This window comes from Salmo salar, chromosome 20 (assembly GCF_965601325.2).
Source record: "Salmo salar chromosome 20, fSalSal1, whole genome shotgun sequence".
NCBI lineage: Eukaryota > Metazoa > Chordata > Actinopteri > Salmoniformes > Salmonidae > Salmo > Salmo salar.
In genome coordinates this window covers 57,170,336-57,184,285 of record NC_138310.1, presented here as the reverse complement: position 1 = coordinate 57,184,285, position 13,950 = coordinate 57,170,336, and the positions used below count along the sequence as shown (strand labels likewise).

Genomic DNA, 13,950 nt, shown 5'->3' with positions numbered 1-13,950 from the left:
TTCAACTGTTCTGCCTGCGGCTATGGAACCCTGACCTGTTCACCGGACGTGCTTGTTGCACCCTCGACAACTACTATGATTATTATTATTTGACCATGCTGGTCATTTATGAACATTTTAACATTTTAACATTTTGACCATGTTCTGTTATAATATCCACCCTGCACAGCCAGAAGAGGACTGGCCACCCCTCATAGCCTGGTTCCTCTCTAGGTTTCTTCCTAGGTTTTTGGCCTTTCTAGGGAGTTTTTCCTAGGGAGTTTTTCCTAGCCACCGTGCTTCTTTCACATGCTTTGCTTGCTGTTTGGGGTTTTAGGCTGGGTTTCTGTACAGCACTTTGAGATTATCAGCTGATGTACGAAGGGCTATATAAAAATAAATTTGATTTGAAATTTGATTGCTAGTAGGGCAGTAGGTGAAAACTGGATACAGTATGCTACACATATGTATAAATGTTTACAGTATACATACAGTAGCTATGTACTGTGTACATAACAATGATAAAGTAGACTGCATCATATATGGGCATCTGCATATCATTGCACAGGCACACAGTATGAGGGCAAATGCATTTTGACATAATCATTTTGTCATTCACGCACGCCCGTCATCATATCAAATTGTAATTAAAAGCGCATCAATTGTGATTTCATCTCTAATCATTTGGACCCAATGTCCAGCAAACTGACAGGGAGTTGGAGCTCCCTAAGTCCAAACATAGTGACTCCAGTCAGCGGTTTGGATGCCGCAGTATGCTGGAAGCATGAGGCTGGAAGGACACTAGCTTTTGGATTGGCTGTCGTAGTTCTGGCAAAGATAGCACAGACACATATGGCGCAGCCACAACTATACAAACAAACACAGACACATACACAGAATACACACACACACAGAGTACACACACACACACAGAGTACACACACACACACACACACAGAGTACACACACAGAGTACACACACACATACGGAGTACACACACATACAGAGTACACACACACACACACAGAGAGAGTACACACACACACACAGAGTACACCCACACACACAGAGTACACACACACACACAGAGTACACACACACACACAGAGTACACACACAAAGACAAATACATAAAGAGGGAAAAAGGATGGCAAGCTGAAAAGCAGTTACCAATGGACCACGTTGCATCCACACAAGATGGTGTATTTCCAAGCAGGATCAGCTCAGCTACTGCTAGTGCATGTGTGAGGTGAAGGTACAGATGGATTGTAAATGTGCTTTGTCCCCCATGTGTCTGTTGCAAAGCTCCTAGTGGTCTGTTGCTGGTGGCATCACTGAACAGATGCAACGCAGTCAGTCTCACGCTGAACGAACCCTGTACGGCTTAATGCCATCAACAGCTGCCTCGCAGGCCAGGGGGACAGAAGGGGGCAGAGACGGTACTAGCAGCAGAGGGGACCGAAGGAGCACAGCTGTCAGTCCCAAAATATGCCAAGGCGGGCACCTGCGGGTATGTCAGCAACTGTGGCCAGGCCTCGTCAGACTGGCGAGACAATAGGCAGCATTGAGGAGAGCAGACTGGCACACTTCTCTCTTTGTGCTGGTCACCCATGGGATTTTAAAGAAGAGTCTTCTTAACTGACCATACTGTGTGATATTGGAGACAACAATGACAACATGATATGGTATCTGAGTGTCTGGACAGACTAAAGATACACTATGGAGGTTTAGTTGCTAATAATTTACATTCAATGTTTGCTTGAATCTTGGCTGTGAGGTTCATGATATAATATGAATCAATTTATTATCTCATGAAACCACACAAATCCTTTGGAACGTTTGCCACTTTGCCACTCTCTGGCCATTGAGGTCATTTCAGGACAATATTTCTATCCAAAGGTCCTGTATAGCCTCTATAACTGTTCCTGTTGCGTGATATTGGAGAACAATGATTACATTATGTGGTGTCCTGAGTTTCCAGACAGAACTTTAAAGGCATTACGGACATGAGGGTTATATTCAGTGATGTACCTCTCTTAGGAAGGAAACACATGACATTTACACACCCTAGGTTGATCCTCCTGCTACAGAGTGATGCAGTGATGCAGCATTAATGCAACGTTAGTGCAAAGTTGGCATATAAATGTAACGTTTGCTCTTAGAATTGTAATATGTATGATAAAATGCCTAATGGCTCCTGTGGCAAAAAAAGTGAACCCCACTGATATGTTAAACAATATGTTAAGCAATCCAAGGAACTCTCATTTACATAACTATTTCAAAGACAGAGACAATCACCTGAAGAAAAACACAAAAAAAGAATCATGGATAATAATAAAAGCGCTATTCTACATCTAATGTTGCTGCTTAAGAAAGGGGAGGCAGATAGAGCAATTCCCTTGAAAATATAGGTTCCACTGTGTCAGCCCCTATGTCGTCCACTCATGCTCCAACACTTCAGACTTTCCAGCCACAGTTAACAGATATGTCCCACTCATCATCACAGTGGAAGGCAAGACAGGAACAGCACATAGGTACCAGCATATTTACACAATTTTCCACAAACCTCTTCGGCAAATACTCAGAACAATACAGAGGTGTGGAGATAAAAAATGATCAATTAAACTGCTCAGAAACCGGGGGGAATGCTCTAAGACAGCATTCGTCGCATACTGTGTTACTTGAACTGCGACTATGCTGCAATGTTCAGAGATTTCAAAAACAGTGTTTGCCTGCACTAAACCAAATCGTATGAGCCAGAAATATCCCTAGAAGCTGCAGTGCATTGCATTTTTGGATTATGCGGTGAGCATAGTTAATTGGTGAAAGCCGCATTTACTATTACACACGAAATGTGTGGTGAACATCCCTGGAAAAGAGTCATGTGCAGAATAATGAGATATTATATACCTACTCTTTTCCAGCTTTTCCTTAGAGTAAATGTAATCATAAAAACATATACAGTACACAGTTATACAGAATATAGATATAGAGTAAATATATTGTTATAAAGAAACTGTACAGGCTATGTCTTCCGAAATATATTTTTGATCATCATCAGCTTAAACCAAGTAGTAGAAGACTTGGAAGAGAATCTGAAAGCCCGCATCAGACCAAGCCATGGAACTCAGTATAAATGAAGTCCCCAGAGAGTATTGGGAACTCAGAGCCTGATTATGAGATAGCAGCTCAAGAACAGAGGAATTCAGATGGGAAGAATACTGTCCAATGCCAGACTAGCTGTCGCCATTGGCGTCGGCTAATGAGGATGCTAATGAATCAAATCAAAACTGTACCAATGTGTTCCAATTAATGAACACTGTTTTAGTCAGTCGTAGCAGACACTGAGGGAGAAACGACAAACCTCAAGGGAAGCATTTCACAAAAGCATTTCTGAGGCGTATTGTTTTGAACCCTTGGTGTAAACGCAAACCAAAAGAGTAATTTGTTTGTAGACTGTGAGAATGATGTCAGTCAGTGGCAGCAAATAGGGTATCTGGTCATTGTTGGAATCCAAGCAATTGCCATAAACATTTTCTTTGCTAAATGCCATTTTAATTGATTGTCTTTAGACAATTATGCACTAAACATACAACACAAGAATATAAGGTTTCATACCCTCTGTTCATGGTTTCATACCCTCTATTCTTGTGTTGTATGTTTAGTGCATTATTTACTATCAACCAAATAAAAAGGAACCGATGCCAAACAGACAGTGAAGTGAAATGAGAGAGGGCTTTTCCCCCTAAGAGCAGAGTTGTACATTAGACACAACTACACCAGTATACTGAGTGCATGGCACAACCAACCGAGAAGCCTCAAGTGCAGGGTCAAATCATTGGCCCTTGGGGTGCCCTAATAAAATGTACAGTCATTAGGGATTCAAGCAGCGAAGCTGGGTGAAACCCTATTATATTTGTAGGCGTTCATTATTCCGGTTCTCCGTGGCTTTAAAATGGTGCTGGAAGGGATGGCTGCCGTTTTACAGGCTCCTAACCGACTGTGCTATTTTTTGTGATTTTACGCATTGTTTGTAACTTATTTTGTACATAATGTTGCTGCTACCGTTACTTAGGACCGAAAACAGCTTCTGGATATCAGAACAGAGATTACTCACCTCGAACTGGACGAAGATTTTTCCTTTAATGAGTACGACGCAAAGGATATACTGCTTCTCCGAGACCAGGCCCAAATCCCCGTCATTCGCGTGAAGAAAATATGGAAATATAGAGGGCAGAGATCGGGATGCCTTATGAGAATTTGTCGGCGAGTGGGTAACCCGCCTCTAACATATGTTCTATTGGCCAACGTGCAATCACTGTAAAATAAACTGGATGATCTCTGTTCGAGACTATCCTACCAACGGGACATTAAAAACGAATGTCTGCCCCACGAGTGGCAGTTTCTTTTACATTTATTTTATTTTTATTTAACTAGGCAAGTCAGTTAAGAACAAGTCAGTTAACTGCCTTGTTTAGGGGCAGAACGACAGATTTTTACCTTGTCAGCTCGGGGATTTGATCTTGCAACCTTTCGGTTACTAGTCCAACGCTCTAACCACTAGGCTACCTGCCGCACCGTGGTCAAAGGCACTGCATCGCAGTGCTAGCTGTGCCACTAGAGATCCTGATTCGAGTCCAGGCTCTGTCGCAGCCGGCCACGACCGGGAGACCCATGGGGTGGTGCACAATTGGCCCAGTGTCTTCCGGGTTAGGGGAGGGTTTGGCCGTCAGGGATGTTCTTGCCCCATTGCGCTCTAGCGACTCTTGTGGTGGGACGGGCGCAATGGACGCTGACACGGTCGCCAGGTGTACGGTGTTTCCTCCGACACATTGGTGCAGCTGGGTTCCGGGTTAAGCGGGCATTGTGTCAAGAAGCAATGCAGCTTGGCTGGGTTGTGTTTTGGAGGACGCACGCTCTCGACCTTTGCCTCTCGAGTCCGTACAGGAGTTGCAGCGATGAGACAAAACTGTAACTACCAATTGGATACCACGACATTGTAATGTCTTATGTTTCACCGAGTCAGGGCTGAAAGATGACACGGATAATATACATTTGGCTGGGTTTTCTGTGCAGCGGCAGGACAGAACAGCGGGAATTAAGGGGAATATATGGGAATTAATGGGAATATATGGGAATTAACGGAAATATATGCAAATTAATATTAATACCATTTAAATGTAGATGTTGTTTGCATTGGATATATTTACCATATCATATGGAGACTGAAACATAAACCTTTTACCTTATCATAAGTAGACATAATTGCCAATGATTAAATCCTTCCAATAGAAATACAAAAATGTTTTGTTACGAATTTAACTTTAATTAAATGAGTTGACTCTTCACATGGGATGATTTCACTGAACAACAAAAGAAAGGGAATATTGAATGATCCCCAATGATCCATCGCATCTCCCAAAAATGTTTTCAACATACATCTGTAAAATGATAGTCCAGAAACTAAAGCTTTGGTTTTCTTGTCTTCTCCCTGGACCTCCTCAGTGTCCACCTCTTGAACATCAGACTCTGAGGCCTCATCTTCACTGTCACTTTCCAACCTTGTTGAGGATGGCTCGTTGTCAGGCTCAAAAAGCCTCAAATTTGGATGGCCACCAATTTTTCGACCTTTGTATTGATCAGCCTGTTGCGTGCTTTGGTGTGTGTGTTCCCAAACAAGGACCAGTTGCGCTTTGAGGTGGCTGATGTTGGTGGGATTTGGAGGATGATGGAGAGGCAACAGGGGAAAGAGCCTCAGATCCACAAAGTCCCTTCCACCAGGTGGCTGATGAGATATGTTGGCACGACTGCCCTATTGAATCTCCATCCCAAAGTCCTTGCTTGGATGTGTACTTCGCCAGACTGCCAAGAACCTTGCCCTCATCCATGCCAAGGTGGCGAGACACGGTAGTGATGACACCATAAGCCTTGTGGATTTCTGCACCAGACAGGATGCTCTTGCCAGCATACTTAGGGTCCAACATGTACTCTACGGCATGTAGGGCTTCAGGCAGAAGTCTTCACGCTTTTTTACCTATTTCACAACTGCAGTTTCCTCTGCTTGGAGCAACAGTGAAGTGGGCAGGGCAGTACGGATTTATTCTCTTACATCTACAAGCAGAGTCTGAACATCAGACAGGATGGAATTGTCTCCCTCAATCCGAGCAATGGCTACTGCTATAGGTTTCAGGAGTTTCAGGCTGCTTACCACTCTCTCCCAAAATACATCATCCAGGAGGATCCTCTTGATGGGGCTGTTCATATCGGCAGACTGTGATTTGGCCATTTCTTGGAGAGACTCCTTCCCCTCCAGGAGACTGTCAAACATGATGACAACACCACCCCAATGGGTGTTGCTAGGCAGCTTCAATGTAGTGCTCTTATTCTTCTCACTTTGCTTGGTGAGGTAGATTGCTGCTATAACTTGATGACCCTTCAAATACCTAACCATTTCCTTGGCTCTCTTGTATACTGTATCCATTGTTTTCAGTGCCATGATGTGCTTGAGGAGCAGATTCAATGCATGAGCAGCACAGCCAATGGATGTGATGTGAGGGAAGGACTCCTCCACTTTAGACCAAACAGCCTTCATGTTCGTGGCATTGTCTTTCACCAGTGCAAATACCTTCTGTGGTCCAAGGTCATTGATGACTGCCTTCAGCTCATCTGCAATGTAGAGACCGGTGTGTCTGTTGTCCCTTGTGTCTGTGCTCTTGTAGAATACTGGTTGAGTGGTGGAGATGATGTAGTTAATTATTCCTTGCTCACGAATATTTGACCACACATCAGAGATGATTGCAATACAGTCTGCTTTCTCTATGATTTACTTGACCTTCACTTGAACTCTGTTGAACTCTGCATCCAGCAAATGAGTAGATAAAGCATGTTTGGTTGGAGGGGTGTATGCTGGGAGAAGAACATTCAGAAATCTCTTCCAATACACATTGCCTGTGAGTATCAGAGGTGAACCAGTTGCATACACAGCTCAAGCAAGATATTCATCAGCATTTCTCTGACTACTTTCCTCCATTGCGTCAAAAAAACGTATGATTCCAGGAGGACCATGAGCTGTTGCTATTGATAAGTCATCTGATTCATCATTTTCACCTCGAATAGAAGTAGTGGGACTTAAGTCAGAGATTGCTTGTTGTGAGCGCTGAGGGAATTTTATGCACTTGGCCAGATGATTCTGCATCTTTGTTAAATTCTTCACATATGATTTGGCACAGTATTTAAAAATTTACACAGCTTTTCCTTCTACATTAGCTGCAGTGAAATGTCTCCACACATCAGATAGTGCCCGTGGCATTTTCCTGTAAAGATTAGGAGAAAATGAGTAAAAAAAAACAAATACAATTCCATGTACAGATAAATAGCTAAGCAGTTAGATTAAACAACTCCTTTGTAAGATAAATGTTTTAAAATGAAACATGTAAGGAAACAGGTGAATTAACACTCCTCAGTTAGCAGTCTCAAGCAAGCTAAAACCCACATGGTAGCAAAAACTATCAGAAATTGTTAACAAGTTAGAAATTATTTAAACACTCTTTGCTGTAGGCTATTATTTACTAGTTAACAAAAAAATCATGTATGTCATATAATATATATTCACCCCACCCAGTATTGTAATCAAAACTTACCAGAAAGCATGTAGTCCTTGGCTCAGACAGTGTAGTAGTGTGGGCTCAATAGCATCTCATTAGTGTGCAAGATCTTGAGAATCAGCTGTACATGTGATGGAAGAATGCACTGTGCATGCAAAGGGTTGCAATTCCATTGAATTGGGAATAGTTTAACCAAAATATGCCACAAGACCTAGAATTGCATTGTGTATCCTACAAAAAAGATTCACTGTTATAAGCCTACTTTTTTGATGAATTTAAGCAAAATTCCCCAAATTCCAGGGCTTTACTTCCCATGGAAATTTCAGCAAATTTACCAGAAAGTTTCCGACCCTCTGCAACCCTAGTCGGTACATAGGTCCCTCTCCTCACAAGGAACAAATTAGCCTCAAGAACCCATAAGGTCCGCAATGATGGATTTTCTGACATTTATAATTCTTTGTTAAGACACTACTCCTCTGGCAGCGAATGACCGATTTGCGCGAAACATGATATATAGCATGTATGGACCAGGGTCTCTCAACCCAATATTTTCCAGGCTAGCATCTCAAACAACATGGCCGCTACTGACCAATAAATATTAATGTGGGCGTGGTCTGGCACATAAATGCATATAAATCACACACAGATATTTGTATTGTAACAAAATGTGATGTTCCAAACACTGTCTATACTCAACGTATGCAAGCACATTCAGGTCAACCACACAGTGGCGCTATAACGGGCACATGCTTATATCTCTTGATCTGTTTGACTTAGAGTGATTACATTTTGCACACATGCTCAGGGATACAAGTCCAGCTAACCTGTACTGTATGGTTCAGTTTGGCCACATGGTGGCGCCGTTTGACAGGAAAAACATTAATGCAAGCTCATTGGCTCATAGCAGACATATTGTTTGAGGTAGAGTCCTGGAAAATAGTGTGTTTAAAGATATCGGTACATAGATGCTATATACCAAATTTGGTGCCAATCGGTGTAGCAGTTGTGGAGAAGAAGACATTTAAAGTAGTCAACATCATTAGAATTGGTTCAAAATCCACCAGAAGCATATTGCATGATCTTTTGATGTTGAGTTCTGATATTTGGCAAGCGTGGTAAGGACTACAGTTTATCCTAGGGAAATGTGTCAAATTTGTCCTTATGGTGGCCCTATGGGGCCAAAGTGTGAGCCCTGGCATGGCTGCTTGCAGCTATATTTATCTTTATCTTGGGAGTGCACAGCACGCACCGCCAGGTACGACTGGAATCAAAACCCTGCTGAAGGGTTGTATATTTGGAAAAATGACAATGTGTAGAAAGCAAGTCTGAAAAACAGCACCTCGTGACTGTGAGTTTCAACATCCCAGATGTTATTCGGTACATTGTTGCCTTTTGCTCTTTCACTCCTCAGGGATATCTCTCACACACTGTAGCTACTGTGGTTCATCCCACCATAGAATATCTAGTAAATGTCAGTTGATGCTGACCCAGCTTTGTTCCCCTTCTGCATTGTCATTCTCCTAAGCATCTAAGTGAATATCAGACTGCTTGACTATTTCAGTCCATTCACAGTGTCCAGTGAATCAAACATGCTCTCAGGCAACCCCTTCTCCCCCTCCCTGGACCAAAACACTAGTCAGTGACAGAGGTGACAGATATGATGTATCTCCTAGTGCATGTCCCTTTAAGTCAGTCAGGAAATGTAGTGGGTCAATACTTGAGTGAGGGAGATAGAGAGAAAGAGGAAGAGGCTATTAATAACTTGCTCTGTCATGGCCAAGCAGTCACGGGCTGTCTAATGTAAAAGAGCTTGTGGCTTCTCTCACAGCTTCTAGGCATTTTCTCTCCCTCTTTCTTTCTCTCTCTGCTGACAAAGGGAGCCTCGAGGCATTCCTACTGCCATGTGTGTGTGTACGCATGCGTAATGTCTGTGACCATTCAGCATGCAAGTCACAACAGACTCCCTATGACATCTGACCTCGGTGTCTAGGAGGTGATACAGATTTGAGACTGGGACTTAAAAGTGTGAGATGTAAAACAATACTATTGTGAATAACTATGATAATAACCACTGGGATGCATGTTTAATATTTTACTGAACAATGATGTGGGTTGTGATCCTGATCACATGGAAATTATGCAATTGACATAAGTTTGAAAAGTTAACAATGTATTTACTCTCTATAATGGTGACAACTGTAAATGCTTCCTTACATGGTGGGTCTGTCTGAGTCTGTGAGTCTCTCCAAGTGAGGACCCAGCTGACATAACAGTTGTATACTGTGTTGCAGTAATTTGGTCACATCAAGAACAGTCAATCCATTCAGCTCAAAACATAAGATTGAGCGTGATCCATATGACACACAAACAGTCTCTCTCTCTTGCTCTCTTTCAAGGTCACGTAATTTCAGTTTCTTCCAGGCTTAAAAACGATTTCTGTTAGCTATCATATCTGTGTAGGTGAAGTGTATATCTCATCTCATCAATACCATCAGCATTTATAAGAATTACAGCTTACATACAGTCTCCACCAACTACCATTAATGTCAATTGTGCATCAAACTCCAACCGAGACCAAGAGCAACATTCATGATTACAGTAGCCTATGACATGACCTATTGAGACAGCCTGGTTTCATAGAGTAGACGTTACATAGTAAACAAAAATCTGGGGCACTCAAATTAGTATGATATGTTATGTTTTGTATTGTTACATAAGACAACCTGGACTCAGGGATAGACGCGATACAGTAAAAACAAATCCGGGACACTGAAATTAGTATAATATGTTAAGTTTTGTATAGTATGTATTAACTTGTGGATCCATTTAGTATGATATGTTACACATTTCAATTTGTACAATATATTACAAATTTGCAATACGAATAATACATCACGAATTCCAATTTGTTGTGGCTAAAGTTAGCTAGGTGGCTAATGTTAGCTAGGTGGGTAATGCTAATGTTAGCTAAGTGGCTACTGTTGGCTAGGCTAGGGGTTAGGGTTAAGGTTTAATAGTTATGTTAAGGGTTAAGTTTGGGGTTAGGGGAAGGGTTAGCTAACATGCTAAGTAGCTAAAAAGTAGTAAGTAGTTGCAAAATGCTGAAGTTGTCCGTGATGAGATTCAGGTTGTGTTCACGTTATACGCAGGGGCGGTTCGGAGGGGGGGGTGTGGCAGTGCCACTGTGACAACAATTTTGGACCCCCATGTGGCCCCCCTAAATGTGGAGTATGAAATAATTTTTACATAACACATTTTTGCTATCCTTCTTTTTTCACATCCGTTATTAGACAGTGGCAACGCGGAACACTAATGATTATGAACATGGTCTTTTGCCTGCTAATGCCTGCAATGCAGTGAAGAAAATTATATGACAACAATAACGTCTAATGTAACTGGCCCCTCTAACAGTACAACTGGCCCCAGCTTGCCCCCCCCCCCCCCCCAGTTCAAATGGTCTAGAACCACCACTGGTTATACGACCATCCACCTACCTTTTGGTTTTTACCTTAAGTAACAGCCTGGCCTCATAAAATAGATATAACAATCTGGGCAATTCGGGCCACTCAAATTAGTATGATATGGTAGCCCTTTACAGTCGTACACGTATACTTGTTGAAATTGGAAGATTTGGGCACTAATAAACCTAAATTGGAAGTTAGTGGCCGTACAGTAACATGCTATACATGACATCAGATCTCTGGCTATGCGCTTCACAGCGCTGTATGGGTTTTACAAGCAGCGCATAAGTAATTTCATGTGACCACTAACGGTTGATTAAAAAACTAAAATCAACACTAGAAAATCAAGACAAACAACCAACACCATTAAAACAAGTAACCCAAAGGTTGTGTGTTCGAATCTCATCGCAGACAATTTTAGCTAATAAACGTACTACTTAGTACTTTTTAGCTACTTTGAAACTACTTTTTAGCTACTTTGCAACTATTTAGCATGTTAGCTAACCCTTCCCCTACCCTTAACCCGTTAACTTAACTCCTAACCCTAACCTTAATGCCTAGCCCCTTGCTTAGCTAACGTTAGCCACAACAAATTGGAATTCATAACATATCACACAGTGCCTTCAAAAATGTATTCATACCCCTTGACTTAATCCACATTTTGTGTTGCAGCCTGAATTCAAATGGATTAAATATATTTTTCCTTGCCCATCTACACACAATACCCCATAATGACAAAGTGAAAACATGTTATTAAAAATGTTTGCAAATGTATTGAAAATTAAATATAGAAATATCTAATTTACATAAGTATTCCACACCCCTCAGTCAACATGTTAGAATCACCTTTTGGCAGCGATTATAGCTGTGTCTTTCTGGGTAAGTCTCTAAGAGCTTTACATACCTGGATTGTACAATAATAGCACATTATTATTTATCAAATTCTTCAAGCTCTGTCAAGTTGGTTGTTGATCATTGCTAGCCAGCCATTTTCAAGCCATAGATTCTCAAGCTGATTTCAGTCAAAACTGTAACTAGGCCACTCAGGAACATTCAATGTCATATTGGTAAGCAACTCCAGTATATATTTGGCCTTGTATTTTAGGTTATTGTCCTGCTGAAAGGTGAATTTGCCTCCCATTGTCTGTTGAAAAGCCGAATGAACCACGTTTTCCTTTAGGATTTTACCTGTGCTTAGCTCTATTCCATTTCTTTCTATCCTAAAAAACTCCCTAGTCATTGCCAATGACAAGCATACCCATAACATGATGCATCCACCACCATGCTTGGAAATATGAAGAGTGGTACTCAGTGATGTGTTGGATTTTCCCCAAACATAACACTTTGCATTCTGGAAAAAAAGTTATTTTCTTTGCCTAATTTTGTATCAGTTTTACATTAGTGCGTTATTGCAAACAGGATGCATGTTTTGGAATTTTTATTCTGTAAAAGCTTCCTTCTTTTCACTCATGTAGGTTAGTACTGTGGAGTAACTATAATGTTGTTGATCCATCCTCAGTTCACAGCCATTAAACTCTGTAACTGTTTTAAAGTCACCACCATGAAATCCCTGAGCGGTTTCCTTCCTCTCCGGATGTCTGTATCTTTGTAGTAACTGGGTATATTGAAACACAATCAAAAGTGTAATTATTATCTTCACCATGCTCAAAGGGATTTTCAATGTCTAAATATTTTTTTTTTACCATCTACCAATAGGTAGCCTTCTTTGCAAGGCATTGGAAAACCTCCCTGGTCTTTGTGGTCTCTCGACTGAGAGATCTTACATATAATTGTATGTGTGGGGTACAGAGATGAGGTAGTCATTCAAAAATCCTCAAGACTATTATTGCACACAGAGTGAGTCCATGCAATTTATTATGTGACTTGTTAAGTGATACATTTTTACTTGTAAACTTATTTAGGCTTGCCATAACAAAGGGGTTGAATACTTATTGACTCGACATTTCAGCTTTTCATTTTTTATTAATTTGTAAAAAATGTCTAAAAGCATATTTCCACTGACATTATGGAGCAATGTGTGTTGGCCAGTGATAGAAAATCTTAATTTAATAAATGTTAAAATCAGGCTGTAACACAACAAAACGTGGAAAAGTCAAGGGGTGTGAATACTTTCTGAAGGCACTGTACTTCTTACAAATTCGTAACATATTGCACGAATTGTAATTCGTAACACATCATACGAATTGTAATTCGCAACACATCATATGAATTGTAATTCGTAACACATCATACGAAATGGATCCAAAAATAATACATACCATACCAACGTAACATATCATACTAACTTGAGTGTCCCGGATTTTAGTTTAGTATAATACGTCTACCCCTACCCCTGAGTCCAGGTTGCGTGAGAGTTTCTGGTCATGAGGAAAAGTAGGCAACTGCCAGCCAATTGCGCATGGTGAGAAAGAGAATGGGGATCGATACATTGCCTTCAAAGATGAAATACGACAGTGCGTTGAAAACATTACTTTTAACAATACAAATTGTCATTTTAACATGCTAAAACTATACCCAAAGAGCTAGTGTTTACCTCTACGAGTGACTCGGATAAAGTACACTACTTACGCCCTGGCTTTGGGGAAACCCATCGATAAAAGGACGTCCAAATTCGATCCATATTTCACAGTGCCCGTTACTTTCGGACGAAGGCTTCGCGGGATGATTTTGCTGAAGAGATCCTCTTTTGCAGCCATGATTCAGGATTCCATTGGTTTCAGTCTGGATCCAGTCTACGATACTGTAGCGAGTGGTGGGGAAAGATATCTAATAGTCTATAACCGATAATTTGTGTGAGCAAGTGCGGTCGCGGGCGCTCCCTCTCCGCCCCCAGAAACTCGAATTATGTCTGCTGCTGCGTTTTAAATTTAAAAAGGAAAGATAT

General features: G+C 41.3%; 1 protein-coding gene across 1 annotated transcript in view; it reads right to left on the bottom strand.

Moving 5' to 3' along the window:
• LOC106580923 (ubiquitin-associated and SH3 domain-containing protein B) overlaps nucleotides 1–13,950 on the bottom strand; it is a 43,933-nt gene extending 29,983 nt beyond the window's left edge. The window contains exon 1 of the mRNA XM_014162481.3: nucleotides 13,635–13,950. Coding sequence (XP_014017956.1) covers nucleotides 13,635–13,762 — 128 coding nt within the window. The 5' untranslated portion in view covers nucleotides 13,763–13,950. The remainder of the gene's footprint in view (nucleotides 1–13,634) is intronic.